Source organism: Eutrigla gurnardus, assembly GCF_963514095.1.
Source record: "Eutrigla gurnardus genome assembly, chromosome: 22".
Classification (NCBI taxonomy): Eukaryota; Metazoa; Chordata; class Actinopteri; order Perciformes; family Triglidae; genus Eutrigla; species Eutrigla gurnardus.
Window position 1 is genome coordinate 9,026,962 of NC_139933.1, and position 18,860 is coordinate 9,045,821.

The 18,860-nt window shown below is 40.5% G+C and overlaps 1 protein-coding gene across 1 annotated transcript in view; it reads right to left on the reverse strand.

Moving 5' to 3' along the window:
- The window catches only part of pcdh15b (protocadherin-related 15b), a 142,870-nt gene that overhangs the window by 89,346 nt on the left and 34,664 nt on the right, over positions 1-18,860 (reverse strand). The window contains exons 5-9 of the mRNA XM_084039777.1: positions 14,306-14,466; positions 13,518-13,673; positions 9,678-9,797; positions 7,744-7,854; positions 4,940-5,110 (exon numbers count right to left, since the gene is read on the reverse strand). Of these exons, the coding sequence (XP_083895903.1) occupies positions 4,940-5,110; positions 7,744-7,854; positions 9,678-9,797; positions 13,518-13,673; positions 14,306-14,466 (719 nt within the window). The remainder of the gene's footprint in view (positions 1-4,939; positions 5,111-7,743; positions 7,855-9,677; positions 9,798-13,517; positions 13,674-14,305; positions 14,467-18,860) is intronic.

Below are 18,860 nucleotides of genomic sequence, written 5' to 3' on the forward strand. Positions count from 1 at the left end.
ACGGTGAAAATAAAGATCCTGTGTTAAATGTAACGTGGTTATACTAGCATGAGAAAACGTACATTTTCTAATATCATCCGGAGGAAGTGATTGGTCCCAGATCAGAATTTTTAGAAATATAAAAAAGCAATACAATACAACATCAACCGCATTGTAATTAACTTAAAATCCAACACATAGAAGTCCCAAATGTCATGACATATTAATAGATATTAAAAATTGTGACACAATAAATAACCAACAATGACTTTTTATGTAATGAAATTCATAACCTCACACAATTATCAGGAGACCAGTTGTATCAGCTAATGTAATGGTTGCAGTTAAAATATTTAAAGATAAAAAATATAAAATGAAAGCTAACTGTTCATCCTCCTATTTTTTTAAGTCTTTACCTATTCATGTCATTCCTTTCTTTCCGTCTGTCTCTTGTAGTTTAAGTTGGCGCTTTCCTCTTTCCTGTCATGTTTCCCTAATGTTAGCATCCAGTGATGCGCCTACACTACCCATTATGAGAGCCGACCTGAAAACCCCAACTTTCTCCATTCTAGTAACACAATTGTCAGGAGGACAGAGATGCAACAGAGCATCATGTGTGTGTGTGACAGATATGGACTGAGAGATGGGAAGAGAAGGTGTGCAAGGTGGATTATTGATTTCCCTACGTTATTAAGAACCTCCTCTGAATGCTACTTTGTCACTTTTTCACCCATCAAGCCATGTGTTTTCTTGTAAGCTTCAAACTATGCATCAGCAGGCTTCTAAACGAATGATTTTCAAATACAACCAGAAAACTCAACTAGAGCCCACTTGATGATTAATGCTCTACATGTGGACCTCCCCCCCGCAGATACTAACAAGCTGGGAAAGCAACGTTAAAAGATTCTTTACTCCCACGGCTTTAAAGGCTTACACGCACGCAGGTAGAGTCAGCCGGGCGAAAATCAGCAACAGGCGTCGAACACACATGGGTGAGTCCCAGACACTACAACAACTAAGCAGCACCACCTGGCAAATATGAATAAACTGCCTTTTATATATTCCGTGGAACTAATGAGCAAATGAGCAACAGCTGTGCGGGCAGGTGGCTGATCACGAGAGCAGCGAGGAAATCAATAGACGAGGCGTAAAGCCCCGAGGCGTCTTGTGGTCAGGCGAGGCTTCGTGTCAACCGCCGCGCCGTGGGCCTACAGGAGCACATGGTGGAAGGTTCTGCATGGCGCAACGGGGACGCAGCACTCCCCCATCGCATAAAAAAATAAACACATATCCACGATGCAGTGCTGCAAAGTTATAGCATATAGTGCTGTAGTACACGGTCACAATTACTTGCCAGTCTGGCGTAATGACAACCTAAATAATTTGGTCAGGTGGGAGAGGTGTTTACCGTAGTGTTCGATAATCGGTTTCCCCCCTCACAGCTATACATTTCTGAGTTGCAGAGGCAGCTGTGTTTTTTGAAGTGCATGTGTGAACATGGCCCGACAGCAAACTCCTCGGCATAAATGACCAGCATCTTGGTGTGTAATGTGTGTGTGAGAGAGAAAGACACGGCGAGAGGATAGTTATGTTGGCTCCAAGGCTCTGAGGTTGTCATATCTTATCAGTCTGATTAGGACTCAAACTGTTATAGTGCCTTGTCTGCCCTCTTCATTCATTCCTCTCCTCACTTCACCTCGCCATCGTTGGTATCCGCCATCAACGGCAGCCCCTGACTTTCTGATTCTGTCATCACAACTCTCTCTCTCTCTCTCTCCATCCATGCATCCATGCATCAACAGTTTGAGGGGAGCAAACGTGAACCCTGAGCATAAACTACATTCATTATATCAGGATTAATTCAAACAGATTGTCAGGGAACTCATGTCTGAGGGCTTAAAGTCTAGTCTTCCAGTCTAGTGTCCATATAACACAGGCAGGGCACAGAGAAGTGCTTCATCCACAGTGATGACACCAGCGCCTTTCTCAGTTTTTTTTTAACTAAACTAAAATCGAAGATGCCGCACAAAAAAAGTGGGAGAGCGCTGGAAAAGAAAGACGCAGGGTGCAGCGATTTTTCTCATGAAAAATTTGGGGGGGAAGGCGCTGACACTCTGAAAAAAAATGCTAATCAGTATATGGACACTCAGCCTTTATCAATCAAATAGGGCCCCTGAGGGACAGCTGCTTTGAAAAGATAGAGATACATCCAGGCACACGTAATGGGAGAGACCATGCTGTTGGCGTAAACATGCATTTATTCAAATGACCTGATTTTATGATTGTTCAAGAGAAAAGCTTTTTGTGGTGCATCTCACAATTAGTGTCTCATTGGTCTAGGCTTATACATGTATGTATGTATGTATGTATGTGGTCACCTGTTGAGCTGCCATACTGCTGCTTATCCTTGCTCTTTAGTTCTTTGACTTTTAACACAGCGTTAAAAGTCTGCTGCTGCCTCCTCGGGAACTAAAACTGTGTACCGTGCTGATTGTAAAACCTTGTAATCACGGAGATGGAGGAGACAATTATTGCTGCTGTGCTAAGTTGCAAGAGTTGTAAAAATCTTTCATCATAAAAGGTCTAAACCCAATTACATGGTCCTGCCTGTTTGTGTGTTTTGTACTAATAGACCTTTTCACAGCAGCTATGTTGACTTGTCATAGCAGGAGATGCACAGGTGTACCTAATAAAATTAATGATGGCTCTGTTAAAGCGGCCAATCAAGCCATTCCACTGAGCTGGCATGTACAAGGGGTTCTGTAATTGACGAAACTACATGGGATGCATTCATCATTAACTGGGAAAAAAACATGTGCATTCCTGCTATGACAAGTCAACATGTTCTCCAAATATGACCTTTCATCTGTTATCTGCAAAGCTCTTAACTCCCGTAGTGAACAAGAATCACAGCCCCATTCAAAGAGTGCAAAGCACCAAAATAACAGAGAAGCAAAGCAACCTCAGTTTGTCTGAGAGATCCCATTTCTTTCTTTACCACTGTGAGGCTTTAAGATTACAAAGCGAAGCATCTGGAGTCAGCAGAAGTTGTGTTTTGGGAGCAAATTGACGAGTTCGAAACAATCCTCGCGTTTGACGCATCGTGTTTTGTACATCTCTACGGTTTTTAAAACCCCTCAAGTATTTTCCCATCAAAAATTGCTGCGTTGCTTTACCTCTCTCCTCTTACCTCCCTGTTTGATTCCCCACCTCTCCCTCCACATAGCCCCCCTCCCTGCCTCTCCACCGTAAAACCTGTCTTTCTCTGCGTACACTTGCCCCTTCTCGAAACCACCAGTTGTTAACTTGATTTACTCCTGTTCCGTGTCTCTCTTGGCTTGGTGTGTGTGTGTGTGTGTCTGTAAGAGTGTATGTGTGAGTGAGAAGAGATAAGATGATGTTTTAAGGAAGGGAAAGAGTTCCTTCAGTGTGTCTGAGCATATGTATGTGTGTGTGACAAAGATCTACAGTATATGAACAAAAAAGTTGAAGTAGACAATGTCCAGCGAAGCATGACTGCTCTACTGGCTAGACACTGTTACGTGTGTGTGTGTGTGTGTGTGTGTGTGTGTGTGTGTGTGTGTGTGTGTGTGTGTGTGTGTGTGTGTGTGTGTGTGTGTGTGTGTGCTCTGCTGACTTGTCAGAGTTGAGGATTTTGCCTGCAGCATCTTTGGCTCATTTATAAAGAAGCATTGTAAATCACTCACTGGATAACAGCTATAAACAGTCTCTTAGGGTCACTGAATACAGTAGGTTTCCTCTTAATAACAGAGATTTCCAAAATAATGTTGTGATCTATTTAAATATCGAAATAAAAGTTACATTATCACGCACTATACACAGATATTTTCAGGAGGACCTAACACAATGGATGATTTCAAAAATAATTTCAAAATAATAAACCACCATTCCTGAAGTAAATGTGTTTGTATCATCTGCATGGATGACTCACTTTCAATCATTAAAATATCTGTGTTCCTGCATCACATGTTGCTAATTGCTTATGAAAGCTGTTTCTGCTGAGTTCACAGGATGCATATTTTTTTTATCATTTCTGGCTTCTCATTACTTAATGTTTTGAATGCCAAGTTGAATTTAAGTAACAATTAACATGTTATTTCTGTGAAAAGGAAGGAATTATTATTATAATCATTATTATTATTATTATTATTATTATTATTATAACTAGCAGTTGTACAGTAGGAGGAGGAAGAGAAGGAGAAGTATTATTATTATTATTGATATTAATTTCCCACTCAGACAACACATGAGAGCATCACAGTCCCTGACCCAGACCCAAACCAAGGCCAAAACCACACAGCCCGGGTCTCCTGATTCCCTGATATGCAACCAGACTGCACACCACTAACCTGCTTGCTGTATGCCTGAGCCAGATGTGTCTGAGTATCAGAGCTGTATCCTTAATGCCATTAATGATTTGCTAGATGAAGAGGTGCATTTGCTTTGGAGTTTAGCTGAGGCTTTGAGATGCCTCCCTCCCCGCCCATGATCAGAGACTAAAATCAAATTCCAACTGATTTTCCATGAAGCAGAATTTAGCTCTGACCATCAGTAAAATACACACCTGCAGACACACACGGCCTGAATAAATATGAAGCAAAATTATTCCTATTCACGCTTTGTTTTCTTGATCCTTGATCAATTTTTCCAGAGCAACAATTCAAACTGTCTCCTGCTCATACAAAAGTATTCCTTAAACCGGACCCCATCGAAATTCAGCTCTTGAACCAAACAAGCTCAGAGGTTTGATAGCGCAAATATTCACAGCCAAAAAGCATGCAGTCCATAAATACCAGAATAAAGGGGGGAAAAATAATAATTTCATTGGAATTCATGGGTCTGAGAAATCATTTGAATAGTAATGTGTAATTTTACTAAAGTCAGCAGATACACAGAGGCAACATCATTTCTTCATGCTCTAAAAAATTGTTGAACTTACCGGTTCTGTCAGCTCCAGTACATTGGCCCTGTACGTGATGGGACTACAGTCGCGGGTCTTTCCCACAAGCGTACAAGGTAGAAACATGGGGCCCAAGTCGTCACCATCCAGCACATCCACAGTCAGAGTGGTGGTGGCCGTACGACGCTCGCTGGGATAGGGGGCTCGGTCCTAGACGGAGAGAGGAAGAGAGCTTTTTATGTTTGCTGGATACTGCACTTTCTTCTTGAGATATCTTTATCACTGCTGAACATTTTCAGAAAATTCAGAATGAATTAAGGGTAGACATTTTCCTAATTATCACCTTCCTGGATTTGTTAAAGCATTTTAATTTCTAACAAACATCCAGGAAAGAGCTAGTAGCTAATAAATGGCGTGCAGGATCGTTTTATACAGCAACATTCTAGACGATCAGGCATTTGAGCTTAAACACAACTAAAGTATTTGAATCATAAATTAGGTGATTCAACATCTCCACCGTTTCTGGTAATATTTGTAATTAGTGGCCTCAACGCTACTTTAGTTTCTCACAGGTGTTTCCTCTGTCTGCTGGGGATGAGAACATCTTTGCCAGGGGTGAAACCAACTATTAAAGACTAAAGTATTTTCAGCAACAGTACTCTATTATCCACTGTAGCTAAGTTACCACCACTATTTTAAAAAAAAAATATTATAGAAAAAAGGGTATCCAAACAAAAAATGTATACATCCAAATCTTAAATGCTATCTGGATGACCGGTACACCTGGTGACACCTGGTGACCCCTGGTTACACCTGGTTACACCTGGTTACACCAGGTGTCACCTGACCTGGTTACACCTGGTTACACCTGGTGAAAGCTGGTGACACCTGGTTACACCTGGTTACACCTGGTGACTCCTGTTAAACAGAAGGGGAAAAAAGTGAACAGAATCTTGTTAACCTGTGGAAATGTTTGTATTGTATAAAGGTCTCAGGCCTTTCATGTATGACCTTGCATACAGAATTATAAAAATATGGATGTGCTTGCAAGTCGTTATTGAGAAGACCTTCACAAAAATAGCTTGGTTAAGTGAGGCCACCAGATAGAAATACAACTAGAAACGCTGAGCCTTTGTCAGACACTGGAAGTTGGGATATTCATAGACTATAAGTTCTCCTCAGACATTAATGTGCAATCCCTATTTTAACTATTCTAACTCCAGTATCTACTTTTTAAACTGCTGTTGGTGAACTTTCTGCCATCCAATTATATACAAAGCTGATTTGCAAAAAAATCCTTAATAGATCTATTCATCTGAATAGTCAATATAACTGCTCTGTTTTTGGCTTTTATTTCAAGATAATTAAGATATACTCAAATATATTTTTTAATATGTATTTTTAAAGCATTCAGAACAAATTAGCTAAATGGGAATCCGCAGGAAAATCCTCAACTGAATAATCAATGCAACACATGTCCACCCTCAGGAAAATAAACTCTAAAGAGCATATCTTCTATTTCAAGTTTTTGCAAATCATCTAGATCCCCATCGACTTCACATCATATGTGGTGGAGTCTGTAAATAAGACAGCATAGTTTTCATTAACTAACTGACTTCGCCTACGAATGTTGGCTAAGAAGCATAAACCCTAAGTTTTGCTTTACTTTTAATTACTTTGACACCTGAGTTGAGTGTTTCTCTGTCGCTGGATGACACGATGCTCTCCTTGATGTCAATCATTGTCAAGTAAAAGGATGACACAGAGGTCTTAACCATGAAACTGGCCCTCATGTTCATGTGGGTGTCTAACATCAACTGGGCTGCATTTAATTTCAAGCAACAGTTGATGCCATAAAGTTTCTAATTATATACTGCATGCATTTCAAAATAACTGGGGAACTAGACGCTGACAGCCGAGAACAGCCTCCACGGTACTCTCAGACTATTGTATTTTTATTCTGCACTTCTTTTGCCCACACTGCAGGCTTTAAATTGTTGTTAAATTGTGTCATGAAGAAAAAAAAGAATGATGAGGAGAACAATTGTTGAGACATATGATTTACATAAAATGAGATGAGTGAAAAGTTTGACAAGAATTACATAACCTCACTTTACTGCTATAACCAAGATGTTCTCTTCACGTCTATTTTTGTTGTGTTTAGTGAAGCTAAGAATTCATATTAAGCAATCACAGCCAGTCAAAACACCCTTAATATTGTATTCGGATGAACAGTGAATATTTCAGACATTCAAGCAGTCAGGAACACATTAATCTCTCAGTGTACTGTTGACTTTTAATTATGCTTTCAGGGTAAATGGGCCTTGAGACATGAATATTTGCCACACTTTGTTGACAACTAGTAAGGTTTTCCTGTCACTAAAAGAAACCTTAATGGTGCGATCAGCAACTTAAAAAAAAATTCTATCACGTTTCTATGCATCACTTTAGACCCAACAAATGTCTACCACCATTCCTCAAGAGTCTGTTTTGCATGTTGAGTGAAATGAACGACACCACAGACCACTTTCATGAATAAAACATACACAGTGCTGTGTTATAAAATGAGGAAAACAATTATATTAACAAACGCATTAGTGATAATTAAGGATGTGCTTATAGTTCCCTTAGGGCTGAATCAACAGAGAAGTAGTCCAAGGCCATGCAAGAGTATTGTTACAAAGATAATAAAACATTTACATAAAAATAAAAGCACTCTTTTATTTCTTCAGTCTGGCAGGCAACAGGTTTAAGATGAAAACTATGCATGCTATATGACAAAATATTATACTGAAAATTGGTCCTTGGTATATGGACAAAGAAAGGCAAACACAGTTACTTACATTAGCCTGTATGATGACCAGGTACCGTGTTATCTCCTCATAGTTGAGTCTTTCTTTGAGGACCACAGAGCCAAACAGTGTCAGGGGGATGTCAAAGGTTCTGTTGGTTGTCTGAAACACACACACACACATCACAAATGAGTCCATTTTCCCTTTTTTAGAGTCTAGTCAAGCTGAGACATATTTAAGTTTGACCAGGAAAAGCAAAATAGCAGTGCGGAAGTGAGTGTAATGAAAGAAGTCCAAAATTGTACAGTGGTCACAGACGCAGGAATTACACTTCTGTAGCTTTTAAAACTAAGCTTAGCAAGGATGCTCATGCTATTTACCCAGTAGTCCGTGTTAGCAATGATAGCTAGCTCCTGTTGGGACATAGCTAGACATATTTAGATTAAAAAAACACAGCTGAGGTAAGTGACCTAATTAGCTAGCAGCTGCTGTTAACACCATCTCTTAGATGCTTAGTGATAACTCAAGCCCACAGCCCTCTCTAGCCTGTAAGCTAGCTGGGTCGACAGCATGTGAAGCCTTGTTCAGTTAAATAAATACAAGGTGTTATTTTCTGTGCCTCTGTGTCCAGTTTACTTACAGCAGCAGCAGCATTTAGTTGATTCAGAATGATTTTGCCATTGATGTGATTCTTGCTTACAGGTGCTAACTGGCTAATTCTGGTAGCAGCATTTGAGCTTGTTAGTTGAAGAGGGGCAGACTGCTGAGCTGGGAAAGTGACACGATTAACTTGATGTTGGCAATTTGGACTAAAAATTAGCAATCCTAAAAACAATGTATCGTCTGATACACTTATGACCCACGAGTGTCTGTATCTACAGAGACCCTGCCCTCCGCCTTCTCTTCTCTTATCATTATTCTGTGTTCAGGACTCATCTGGACATCAGCAAAGAGCATTTGAACTGGGCGTGGGGGTCTAACCCCCCAGCCAATAAGCAGGGCGGAAGGCCGTTCCCATTTCCAGGTCAAACACTGCAGATTTGTCAAGCCCCTCGGTGAAACTCACGTAACCACTGCGAAACAATCAGAAAATAAAGTTTTATTCTTCTGTTTCACAGCTTTGCTCCCTGGCTTGTTCGTTGAGTCGGAAAGAAGGAGGACATTTTTGCAGCAACTAACAATGTGACTGTGTTATACCTTTAATACTGAACACGTTGGAGCTCCCTATTACCATACCATAATGTCCCATGTGATAGAGCAATAATGGAAAGCCTATTATCTTCTCCCATTAAGCAAGTGAAGGATACATTGTCTGTGAAGGTTCTCGGTCTAATCTTTGAAAGCTTTACCTGGACTTGCTTTAAGGAAAGCCTATCATAAAGCTTTAAAAGGATACAATCTCTTATAATCAACTTATCTCTGAACATTCAAAACCAAGTCCGTCTGTACCTGAGGTCAGTCAAGTCATTTCTGAGATGCAGATAAGTGGTGTATTTAGCATTAAACTTTTTTACAATATTTCTTGGTAGAAACTAAAGCTAATGGCTGATGAAATACAGTGATCAACATTTTCAAGACATGCATTGATTATCAACCTTCTAATTATTAAACACACAGACCAGCAAAGGAATATTGGGCCCAAATCCTGCTATCATCATAATATAATACAGGTCTCATTTATCCAGTTGAGTATGGAATTGCATTAAATAGTACGATTGTTCTGCACAAGTTGTATGGGAGTTAGTAAAGGACGTTTTGATAACGTTTTGGCGTTGTAAAAACGCGGCCGCCGTTTACTTGAACTCATCCGAACTTCCTCCATTTTTGTATTCTTCCACCACGGTGGAGGCGTGCGCGAAAAACCAAATCATTATTATTATTACTTTTGCCATAGCAATCATGCTAAACCAATGGCCTGGATAATGAGTTTGGAACGTGGCCACTTCATGCTTGAAAGAGTTCAGCGGGACAGAAGGATAACCTACTGGATCTCTGGGGTTGTATTGGATGGTGTACTCTATCTGTCCATTGGGACCGTCGTCAATGTCTGTCGCCCCATTGTTGCCCCAGAAGCCAGAGAAGATAGTGGTTCCTACCGGTGTCAGCTGAAAACACAACAGAGAGAGCGAGAAAGGATTTCAGTGTAGCTCACACTACAAGATGTCAAACACTTAAACAAGTTAATACTCTGTACCGCTGACATCAAGCAGCTTCTATCCAGAGCTGTTGTGTCTCGTCTTCCTGACATCTACTGCCGGCATGTGGCAGAGATAAGGGAGGGGCACATGAAAAAAAGAAAACCTCTTCACATGCGTCTGGCCATAAGGGATCTTGACACCCCACTGTCTCTACAAAACAAACAGAAAATGACTTGCAGCTTTATGTTTATTGTGCTCAAATGGGGCTTGAAAGGGAAGATCAGCTTGTAAATGTGAGTGTGTGTGAGTGTGTGTGTGTGTGTGTGTGTGTGTGTGTGTGTGTATGTGTGTGTGTGTGTGTGTGTGTGTGTGTGTGTTCTTTTGCCCTGGAACAAAAAAGCAACACAGGCCTGTGATTGTCCAACTTCCTGTCTGTCTGCAGGCTGTGCCTCAGTCTTTCTTTCTGTCACTACAGTGAATGTTTGTCACACCTCATTGCCTCACAGTTTTTCCAGATAAAAGAGGTAATAGAAAATCACATACTGCATGTTAAGAATGCTTGCCTCAAAAGAAAAAAAAACAGATTGTGTGGGTGTCTTTATTTTGGTCATTGATTTCAGTGAAATCAAATGATGATATAAACAGAACAGGTTGGATCCAAATATACTATAAAACAATGATCTAATGTCAAAACTGATTACAGCAATTACCAAAAAGGTGTATGTACAGCACAGCTTATTATGCCTAGCCTTTTCACAGAATAAATAACTAAATTGATGAACAATTATATCCCATATATCAAAACTGATTACAGCAAATTACCAAAAAGATGTAAGTACACTGAGCTTATTATGCCTAGCCTTTTCACAGTATAGCATTAACAAAATGAATGAACAATTCTATCCCATATGCCACAATGTGTTATTGAGCTTCCTGATTCATTCTCACAATTTGTATTAATATAGCTAATTTTACCGAAGTTAAGGTTGTTTCATGGATTCTAAGTCGGGACTGATGTGACACAAAAGTGATCCAAAGAGACATCAAATTGGCATTCTTTGTTTTTATCAACAATTTGTTCGAAATCAATGTTCATTTTAAGTTCAAACAAATTCCACTTGTGCATGAAGACATGTTCATGTTAAGTGTTTTCTTTAAGTAGCTAACCAGTGTAACACTAGCTGTAGAGAACTAGCATGTATGAGAATAAACGCTGTGGTAGCTGTTCAGCTAACTGATGGTACAGTCAGTGACGGCAATTTCGCATATGACCTTGCAGCGCATGATATTTCAAAAGCTGGAGCAACAATGTCACTGTTAGACAGATAAACCTGTTGGATGGCAGCGCAGCAGCAGAACATAATACTCAGTTCTTAAATCATTTAAACGATGTCATGTTAGCTCATATTGCATCCCTAGCTGCAGACAGCATATCTGATGGTAACTGAAGATAATCCATGTTCATCTAACATTAAAAAAAACTTTTATGTTTAATATATGCTTTCACATTTTGAGTTTTCTCTGCAAAACTGGTAGAAACACAAGATTCAGAAATCTGAACAGCCTTTTGAAAGTTATTGGCAGTGTAGTACACCGTCTGTACATGACATGTGGTTAGTGGCCTACAATTTACATAAAACTCAAACTCATGTAAAAGCCATATTGGCGCTTGTTTACAATAACATGTCATATATGTGCCAATGCAAGTATTCTTGCATTTATTTGTGTTTCGATTTTCACATTAAGCTTCACTGCACATGTGCAACAAGATAACTTACTTTCTAGCCGAGGACAGAGAAGCTAGACACCCAGAGAGGTATCCAATTCAATTTTCAGACAAGTTTCTAAACCCAAAAGTTGAACACTTGCCACAGCCCATGACAGGAAGAACTTTGCCAGCCATAAATTGCCATGTCGCATTTTCTTTTTAGCCATGCGCCTTGGGGATGTGCGATTATGTGTCAAAACAGAAGTCTAATCTCCAGACGGCACGGGAAACATTTGAGATTAAGTTTAATTAAGCCGCCGCACCGATGATTTGTTACATCATTTCCCTCAATGGGGTTATCTCTGCCTCCCACTGATCCAACAATGGTCTTCAGAACGTCTCATGCTGTCACTTTGCCACTTGCGGATACGACTCTAATGAAAGAACTCCAGACTCGGCACCGGTGCCAACTCATGAAATCAGCCACGAGGATCACCTTGTACCCGCAAAAACTTTCACGGTGAACTCATAAACTGTGTCCTAGACGTGCTTATAAATAACCACATTGCCTCTCCGTGCATCTTAATCTGTCACTTCCCTCGCTTTCTTGCACTCAATAATCATTAGCAATAGACAAGTGAAAGCAGGTTTCATGATAAAACTGGAAGTCCTGAATCTCTCTTTCAATGTTCAATTTACTGCATATAGGTGGTTGGAGTTCTGGGGCCAAACTAAAGTGAATTAGACATAGCTGTCTGCCTAATGAGCAGACTTGCACTCAAATCTTAATTAGTGCCCACATCAGAATACATTAATCCTTTTTTAGAAGTGATTACCACCAAACTGACCACATATACCTTGGGCTGGCACGGGAATCATATTTTTTCCAGGGGTTTTTTTTTTTTCACGCAGATCTCCCAAATAGTATGGTGTACTTTGAAGTGAACAGAGGGAATTCTTTTAGTAGGAGTAATGAGAAACTGGAGTGCTGTGAGAGGTGGCGGGGTGGAAGAGGAAGAGTGGGAGGACGAGGAGGAGGAAAGACGACCAGAAATATATAGAGTGTGGCAGAGGAAAGGTGGGGAGGTTGAGAAAAGGTGACATAATGAAGAGCTGGGAGTGGTGAGAGGGCATGGAAGTGAGTGAGTGTGGGGAGCTGCAAAAACAGAGGAGAGAGGCCAAGAGAGAGAAAGGGAGTTTGAGGAGACAGATTGAGTTGGACAGGCTGTGGAATACTGTATAATGAGATATTCTACTGGGTCTGCCCGGGTCCGCGCTGGCAGCAGGCTACATGTATCCTTGTCCAGTTTTCAGTTTGAACCTCCTCTAGTTAAATTCTGCTCCCCCAGACTCTGGAGGACACACAAACTGTGGGATTGGCATCTTAAAGACTATCCTGGAAGCCTCGGAATAACAGATTTAGATCCTTTACTCGGCTGCCCGAAGCCTCTGCTTTTTTTCCCTGCTGCCCTTCAACATTAGCTTGACAAGGAAATGCCATGTAGTAATACTATTCGCTTGACGATTTCATTCGAAATACATTGCAGCATGTGCATACAGCGCAGGCAACACTGGCATTGTTGGCACTGCACATGACCCCCCGAGCAGCATGGGAAAAGCTTAGTTTCAGTACAATGCACACGCTTGACTGAGCGGCAGACCCCTGCCCCTCTTTTTTTGTTTTTGGTTTCTAGTCTCAGACCCATGAGTCCTCCACCTGCCATCATGACAGACAGCAGCTTTGCAGTACAATAAATGGCTCGTGATTCAAGTGAAAGACAGTAAAGTATTTCCACCCTTTTAGTTTAATGTTTCTACTTCAGTACATCTCTGTGAGAGAAAGAGGTTGTGTATGTTTTTATGTGTGAAACTTTCACCGTGTGTGTGTGTGTGTGTGTGTGTGTGTGTGTGTGTGTGTGTGTGTGTGTGTGCGTGTGTGTGTGTGTGTGTGTGTGTGTGTGTGTGAGAGAGAGTTCTACCTCGCTGACAGCAACGTAGTATCTTGGCTGCTGGAAATGGGGTGCGTTGTCGTTGCGGTCTCGAACAACGATGCGGACTTCATGTAGAATCACCGTGCCCACCAGCTCGTTGGTGCACTGAACCTGAACCACAATGGAATGAATATACGAGGGCGGCTACAAAAAAGGGGAAAACAGAGGGATAGATAGGTTAGGATAGACCTATCTCAGATATATAGTTAGAACTACAATTTCAAAATAGCAATAAATAACTAACCTGAAAATAAACCAAAAATAAATAAGACTTGCACTGAAAACTGCCAGCGTCTTTTATAGTTTTTGTGCCAAATCAGATATTTAAAAAAGAAATCAGCAGGATGTTTTTACAGAACGAAACAGCAGGAGGTTGCTTGTTTTCCAGTTGAGCTGGAGTTGAACTTTTTGAGTTTTCTGACAATAGCGAAAGCTGGAAAAAGCGAGACAGCTATGAAATGTTGCCTCTGCCATATTTATTCTCTGCAGTCGAGTGAAAAATGAAAAAAAAAAAAACAGAAACAAGCTGCCTTCATCTGATGAAACACTGCATTAGCTTTGCTTTTAATTTGAGGTGCCACTAGTGAGTAGTCGTCCCTGTGATATTGCATGAAAGACTGGATTCATTAAGATTTCTGACAGGAGCCAAACCGTGAAGTGTAAAATACTTAATGCATAATATGAGATTGTAACATAAAAATGTAATAGGACAAAAAAAAGGAAAAAACAAATACAGCAGAACTTAGAACAAAAATAAAAAAGTCCAGTCAGTTTACATCTCTATCCAGAACTCGTCCGGTGCTGTTGAGGTAAAGGGCTTGTTTGGAAGGGTCGAGGATCACCCAGTAGTTGTGGTTGTCTCTTAGCGACAGAGAGATGGTACGCTCCGGACCCTCGGCCACCCCGTTTATCTGCATGTTCTCCACCAGTAATGTTCCTGTGGATATATTAAAAACATGTGTATTAACCCATCAGCTAGAGAGAGAGACACACAAAGAGCAGGGATCAATGATATAGATCCAAATAACTTTCACAGAGAGGGAGGGAGGAGGAGGAGGGAGGCAGTCTAAAGAGGACCCTCTACTTCATGTTCTCAATCAATTAAAGTATAGGCTGGAAATTACATGTTGTAGCGAAGGTCAAGGACAGTTAGACGGAGATGCACCCAAACAGAAAGAGAGTAAAAAGCATGTGTGTGTGTGTGTGTGGTAGTGTATATATATGAAGCGATTAAGGATTGATAGCAAAGTCTTCACTGGTGATTGACAGTATCAATGAAAACTGAGCCCTGATCGCCACATTTTTATATATTTTTTTGTGATTAGCAATTTAATATTAAAACTGCCACACAGGTCAAAGACGTGTGATATTGCTGGATGTCACACCAATCTCATGTGAGTTTAAAGCATTATCACTTTTATTTCACATGCCCATTCATGTGTTTAGTACTTTTAATGGAAAATACTGTAACACAAGAGTCGCATAAAGCCTGTGTGGAAGAATAGTTTTAACTGCTTGACTCTATATAGCTCCAGCGGGTCGAAGAGACCCATTACCAGACCCGACACACTGCATTATTAATAAAAAAAAAAAAAGAAAAAAAGAAAAAAACGATGTGTGAGCAGAAAAATATTCCAACAGATGTTGCAGGTTTTCAGTCCAATTTCCGATGTATGTACGTGTGTTTTTACATACAAACTACATCAGATTGAGTGGAGAAAGAGCCAAAAGTAATTAAGAATTTGACTTGGCATCTGCCCCTTAACAGACGCTGTGCACACACACCCACACATACATTTACACCTATATAAACACACACATACAGACTGGCAATCTCATATCTGATCTGCCAGACATAAATTTCTGTGCTACCATGGAAACCGTGTCAAATGCCTCGCTGTGAATCGCTGATGTTAAATAAACGGGGTGGAATTTAATGAAATTGGTTTCATTATATGAGAAATGCGATTGAAAATGGAATTCATTAGTGGACTTTAATTCCTTGCCATCTTTTAGCCATTCCTCTTCTGTTTTTTTAAGTACTGGCGAAGAAGAGAGAGACAGATAGTACCGACACGGTGTGTAACTAATATAATTCCATAGACCATACAATAGAAACGGTCTCTTTTTCACAGTGACCTCACCTCATGGGATGTGTGACTGAATGCACTCAGCAGCAAACCGATTAAATTGACCCGTGTGTTAAAGCACACAGGCAGAACGGCATGCAGCAGCGAGTGATGCACGCGGCAACACGGCGAGCAAAGGGAAGGAAGCTGAGAGAGAGGAGTACAGAGCAATTAGAGAGCGAGAGGAATGGGGGAAGATAGCAGGGGGAAAGTGAGGCAAGAAGGATTGGGTTGAATGAGAGGGCTGAGGGAAAGAAAGAGTAAAGAGAATATCAGGAGGAACTAGCGGGAGAACGAGCACTGTGGCGGCGCATTAATAGAATTTTTTACAGGACATTAGCTCGACTGAATGTGGCGACAGGTAGGAGCCATCGTCTGAGAAGGAATCGCCACATCCACCTTCTACTTCAGCTGTCGTAGAAGCCTCGGTGTGTTTAACACAAAAAAGGGGCAGGCATTTCTACTTCATCTCTTCAGTGTTGATTTTGACGTTTGTAACGTAGTCTTCATGGCTAGATTCAGGATTTTGTGGGGTTTTTTCATGCTTGTGTGTCATAAAAACATGACATGTTATTTCTGTTTTAACAGTAATCCTATAGAGAGTGAACTCAACTGGACTTCTAGCCTCTTAGTTGAAATATGCTGTAAATTGCAGTGGGGATGCTTTTCCATTCATGTGCAGAATTACTATTATATTTGGCTTCAGGACCCCGACAGCATTATCAGTGGTCAAGCCAGATTAGCAAAGCTGCGTATGTTTACAGCAGCACACTACTAATGTCACAGCGGCAGGCGGAAATGATCAAACACTACATCCGTTTTGCAACGCTGATGTAGCGTGATTTATCCGTTGAATGATAAATAGAATGTGTTATTGTGGAGACCCCCTGTGGGGATACTGACGTCTCTTTGTTAACTGTGTGGAGTTCTGTGCTTGAGAGAGCGTCCGCCCCACTTCGCACATCTATCCACTCATAATCACCCTTTTACTCAATATTATTAAAACCAAACCCCTCATTTCAATAATATCTACTTTTATGACATTTCCCTGAGGAAAACTAAAATCCCTGACTCGTATCTTGTTACTCTCCCTCCCTCCGCCTCTTTCCTTTCCTCGAGTCTCTCTCTCTCTCTCTCTTGCCCACACCAACCCAAGATAATCACCCTTAAGCGAGATTTTTCTATTAAATCTTAACAGTATTTCACAGCCACAGAGCAATACATGGCATTATGCATAGAAACCTTTCCAAAAACGAAATTATCCGTTGACAGCCCTGTTAGGAAGATTACTCCACATACAGGCACAAAAACACACTTGGATGTACGGTGTGTCCACAATGAAGCCGCCACCACAGAGAAACCACACAATGTACACACTGTTGTTAAGCAATGGGATGCAGACCCACACATGCACACGGATACAGTAGCATTAAGTAGATAATGCCATTTCACCACCAAATCTATAGATATTTGCCACACACACACGCACAATCAGACAAGATAGAAACTTACAGCTTCCTCAACCAATCTGCAACACTGAACTCCCGTAATGACATCATCAAATCGAAACTTTGGCAAACTACTTTGCTGCTGAAAGCCTGTGTCAAGCAAAGGGCATAATTTCCTCTCCCAATGTGCTTCTATTTTTTGACACACTCATCTTCATTTACTCACTTAAATCATATGTTCTTGCTGTATGGCTGCTGAAGGCCATGTGAGCGAAAAGAGGAGGTGAGAATGTCAAAGCACTACACTGAGTAGTCTATTGTGCTCACAGCAATAAGCTTAACAGCAGCCGGAACCTATTAGTGTAGGTTGTTCCTGGTTGGTGTATTAATAATACGGAGCGGTTCGCTATACAGGACCATATTTGGAATGCAACACATTTTATAACATATATTTGTTACTTTCTTTAAGTATATAAAAGGCCAGAAATAGCATTTTTTAAGAACTTTTGCGTCAATCACCTCAGAGGTAAATAACTGATAGAAACGTGTTTGCCATGGCAACATGGGTTGAAAGTCGACACGTAATTAAGTCCCAGGTTGAAACCCAGCAAACACAGGTAAACAGGAGAAATAGGTGGATGGAGAGCTTAATAGGATGCATTAAGACATTAACAGATACAGACATGCCAGCTGGGTAGATGGAAGGCACGGCTCTCCTCTCTGTCTGCTGTTGCTGTACTAATCTCTTCTCATGTCAGCTAGGATTACCGCGATCACATTTTCAAACTATGTTGAAATCCATGACATGGCAAACATTATGACAGGTTGTTCCGAACTGTAATCTATAGGCTGGAGATAAGAGGGTGAAATAACCCCACGGACCAATTTGTCTGTGTAAATTTCACATTAATTAAAAGCCTTAATTTGATTTTTGACTAAAGTAAAGCTTAAACTCATACCAGAAGTATCATATTTGGCAAATACTACGTTTTCAGACCGGGACAGAGACGAGGAAGGATGGTCTTCTTCAAGACAGTATGTATTTTCTTCAAGATAGGGATCCATTATTTCAGCACTTAACTAGAGGCACCTTTCAACTAACTGGACAAAAAAATGATGTCTCCCAAAACACAGTTCATATGAAACCACAATAAGTAAACACAAAATGTTGGTTGGTTGCAATTGTGCAATATAACATATTTATCGGGCTGCCAGCTATTGCATATTTCTATCTAATTTATGTGTTTGTATAAAAATAAATCCCATGCAGAAAAAGGGCAAGACCTCAAGCCCTGATTTATATAACACACACACACACACACAGCTGTGCACACATCTGCACTGAAACACACTCCCTTAAGGAGGTTCTGGGATTGTATGTTGTTTATATTCCTCTGTGTGGTCGAAATAACAGATCCATCGAACCAGGAGCCACTAATTAGCTGAGAAGGTCTTTAAATGTTTGAGCCAACTCTGGAGACAAAAATACACTGAAGATATGTCCTTTGGTGTTCAGATAAAAAAGGTGTCTGAAAATGCAGCCTTATTTTCGTTTAAGTGGCAAAAGAGAATAGAAGAAAATACCACTTTGACTCAAATATTCAAATCAGAAGTCCTACTCAAAAAATGCCCAGCATCCAATATTATATTATTTCTTTTTTGTTATATCTTCTTTGTTAAATCAGTTTAAAATGTCTTGTAAAGGCGTAATAATCTGTGGCTGCAGGGACGTTGTGTAAGGGACTATTTCTTGG